The sequence below is a fragment of the Halyomorpha halys genome, unplaced genomic scaffold (genome assembly GCF_000696795.3).
Source record: "Halyomorpha halys isolate HHAL.00 unplaced genomic scaffold, Hhal_1.1 Scaffold338.1, whole genome shotgun sequence".
Lineage (NCBI taxonomy): Eukaryota > Metazoa > Arthropoda > Insecta > Hemiptera > Pentatomidae > Halyomorpha > Halyomorpha halys.
The window spans coordinates 75,597-79,491 of NW_027110850.1; the positions used below are offsets into that span (position 1 = coordinate 75,597).

The 3,895-nt window shown below is 31.1% G+C and overlaps 1 protein-coding gene across 1 annotated transcript in view; it reads left to right on the forward strand.

Annotated features, from left to right (window-relative positions):
* Positions 1-2,713, forward strand: part of LOC106681433 (venom serine protease) — an 18,741-nt gene extending 16,028 nt beyond the window's left edge. The window contains exons 5-6 of the mRNA XM_067048939.1: positions 2,441-2,599; positions 2,673-2,713. Coding sequence (XP_066905040.1) covers positions 2,441-2,599; positions 2,673-2,713 — 200 coding nt within the window. The remainder of the gene's footprint in view (positions 1-2,440; positions 2,600-2,672) is intronic.
* Positions 2,714-3,895: the final 1,182 nt, after the last annotated feature.

Genomic DNA, 3,895 nt, shown 5'->3' on the forward strand with positions numbered 1-3,895 from the left:
TTATATCGTTTGAACATTGTAAAAGAAGGAATTATTTCTCCATTTGACATGAGTTTTTCCATTTAACACACTTTAACATGTTAACTAAAAGATCATGAATATACTCTTATAGTATTCGTTTTAATATCCTAACTATATTGTTTATTTTGTATATATTATTTGCTGCGTATTTTATCATTCAATTCATATTTAGTTTTTCCTAAACTATAAAACTCCAATAGTTATTATTATGATCATATTTTTATACCTTTTTCTTGTATTATATTTTCCATTATATTTGTATACTTCTTTCCTTTATACGGGACGTATTTGAAATAGAAATAAAATAGAACACATTTATCCCCATTTTTCCAGTCTGCTAAGTTACGAATCCAGAAGGTTACTCGTTATCCTTTATCTTTGACTGGGATTGGAAATTGGAGATTTGATATTAATTGTGTTCAGAAAAAAAAACTGCCTCTTTTAAAGTTTAAATTTGTCAATGCAACACTATTCTTAATGTTAGTGTTTTATGAATATTTACGTGTTCATGTATCTATATGTTCATGTATTTGTGTGTTCATAATTACGTTTTTGGTTTGAGAGATAGTTTTTTTTTTTTTATAGATAGATTTATTTATTGATAGATATTACAATCTGCCACATAGTTGTGGGCAATAGGTAATATTGATAAATGATCTCATACATACTAAAATAAAAAAAAATAAAATAAAATAAAAATAATAATAAAATAAAAAAAAAAATCTTAAAATATATACAAACAAAAGAATAGACAAGATGAACATAATCAGACTATCTGTATGAAAATGAGAGATAGTTATCACCCTATCCAGTGTACTTGATTTGGTGAACCTATAATCTTGCGATATTAATGTAAAGTAGTTTTGAAAAAATTGATACGAGGAATTTCTATTAGTAAAGTTGCAGAAGTAGGTCGAGGCCTACAGTTTTGGAGAGAAGACTTTTGCCACTGCATTCTCTTCCCTCCCTTTACCCATAGGCAAATTCATCTTAGATGCACTATACAATATGGGTTAGTTGAATTAATTTTGTGTATTGATTTAAATGGTATTACATAGAATAGCAAAAGATAATACAGTTTACTTGGTAGTTGATTGCTTATGGGCTGAGATTTTGATGAAACTTGTTTGATGACAAAAAAAAAAAATACTGGTTCTTCTCTTCTCTTATAATGGTTCATCTCTTATGCTCTCTTCTCTCCATCACTCTGCCTTCCATCCCACTGCCAAAGTGTGGTGAAACTACTCACAGCCTAAAAATTTTGTGGCTCTTGAGATGGTTTTCACTCTTCCGTTCGATAAGCCAAAATAGTTACCAAACCCTATTGCTTCATATAACTGCCACTAGATGGATACTAGCCATTAGCTTTCTATTAAACATTTGAGAGAGGGCTTCTTCCTCAAACAGTGAATTAGTTAACCTCATTTTAATCTTATTCCCCTTTTTCAGTATTTTAGAGTATACTCTATTTTTATATTTCTTTTTTATCTACTTTATTATTTTATATTATTTCAGTTTTCATTAATTTTCTATTAATACGTTTCTCTGTACTTCTTATTTTTATCTTCTTTAATTTACTTTTCTTTTTTTTTCGGTCAAGACTCCCTTGGAGTCCTATACTGCATAACGATGGTTGGGGGTCAAAGTTTGGTACGGTCAGTAAAGAACACAAGTAAGAAAAAACTTATTTAGTGCAAACGTTTGGGCCTAAATATCTTGCCTTCATCAGCGCTGAGAACAAAAAACAAGATAACCAATGAATAAAAAGATATATAGAATGATTAAAAAATAAGAAAATAACTAACATTATAGGAACATAACTAGTGACAGACATGAATAGTTTAAGTATTATAAGAAGATAGAGGCTGTATGAGAAGAGGAACATTAAAATTAAATATGAGGAAAGAAAAATAATAAAATGCATATAAACATCTAGTAAGTAAATATATGTACAAAATGAAAATTATTTAAAAGAAGTAATAAAATCTGTAGGTAAAATACTAGAATAAAGAAAAAAAATATTAAGTTATTTAACTTTATATATTCTTACGTAGCTATATTTAAATAAGTTATTTTTTATTTATCAGATCCCTGATGAAGGTTTGAAATTCTAGTCGAAACGTTGGCACAAATAAATAAGTTTGACTTATTTGTATTCGTCACTCACCGAATCCCCAACCATCTCCTCATATATTTAAATAGTTTAATTATTATTTGAATTTTTTTTTCTACCGGACCCAGATCACCATCCTTCTATATTTGTCTAAAACCAATACCAATAGAAAGTAATTTTCAAGATCCGAATTTCAGTCTAGGTTTTACTTAATTTGAAGCTAGTGAAGGAAAAATCCAATTGCACGAAATTCTGGTCTCTGGTTAAGGTTAATATTATCTATGATAAGGCTAATCTTTCGCTTAGGTTGGGGTTTTACTAGGAGTACAGGTGACGGAAACGTCCTCCGAGAAGTGGACATCCAAATCATCGGTAAGAAGAAATGCCAGGAAGGATGGCCCATAGTCACCATAGTACCAACACAGATCTGTGCCTTCACTGCCGCTAAGGACACTTGTAACGCAAGTATCTTACAGTCTATTCAATCAAAAGATATCTGTTATATATTGTATAAATGTATTTTACTGGTTGCTTTTAGGGTTATGTTTCCAAAATGAAAATATGATCTTAGAATCTTAAAAAAAAAAAAATCCCCATAAAGGTATGTGTTCAGGCCACTTTTTGTTCCATTACCTAAAGTTGATGAATTCCACACTCACTTTAATTACCTTTATTTTTCCCATTAGTTTCACCATTACAACTTTAAACCATGCACCACTAAATTTCTACAAATATATTCCAATAGTATAAAAATCTTAAGTTATTGTTAGCAGAGATAATTCCTACCTGCTTCAGTGGCAACCTCTTTGGATTATAGATAACAGAGTACTTTTATCTTACCTAGTCTGTGCAGATTATCAGTTTATTTCTTCATCTATTTTCACCTCTGCTAGTATCTCACCATTTCTTTATACGTATCTTTCTGTTCCTGTGACCCACATTGTAATAGCAATTATCTAGTATCAATATTAATTAAAACCAATAGCCCTTGTTTAAGTAAGGTGCCCCCCTCACTTCTGAAAGGAGCCCTTGTAATTAAACAGCCCTTGTAATCATCAATAATATCTACCACTGTAATTTTTTTTTCTTTTAGGTTAATTTTTTTTTTAATCATTTATTTATTGTTATTTACAACTGTATATCATATATAAAACAAGTAAATTTGCTGTAGGTCAGATAGTGACATGATACAAACATGTGGAGAATCGACCCATTGATAAAACTCAAATAACATTTCTAGAGGAGAAGATCTCGAGGCCATCTTATTTTCAGACGCCTTAGAGGATTATTAGGTAATGAAGGAGAAGCCAGGCTAGAAACAAGTGGATTTGGGTGGTTGAGATGTTTGTTATGGAAGGAACAGCATCTGGATCAGGCCAAATCGGCAACATATGGAACATTGATGGATGACTTGATTTGTGACAAAGTAAGGAGAATTAAGGATTTTGGACTGTAAGGATTGGATTCTGGAGGAATTTGATGGTTTAGTGGAGCCCCAAAGCTCTTTTGTAATGGATTGGCAATTTAGACCGTTTGTCTAGTAAATGTTGTAATAGTCGAAATCGACGAGCAGTTTCCTGTCTTTTCAGCCTTGTATGAGGATTTATGTCAGTCGTTTGTCGAGTATGTATGTATTCCTAAGTAACGGATCTGTTCGACAGGAATAAGGGGGGTATTATTAAAGGATACTGTTGGGCAAGAGGTCATTGGTTTACGACGAAGGGTAAATGTGATTTGGTGAGGTTTATTGGAATTAATTTT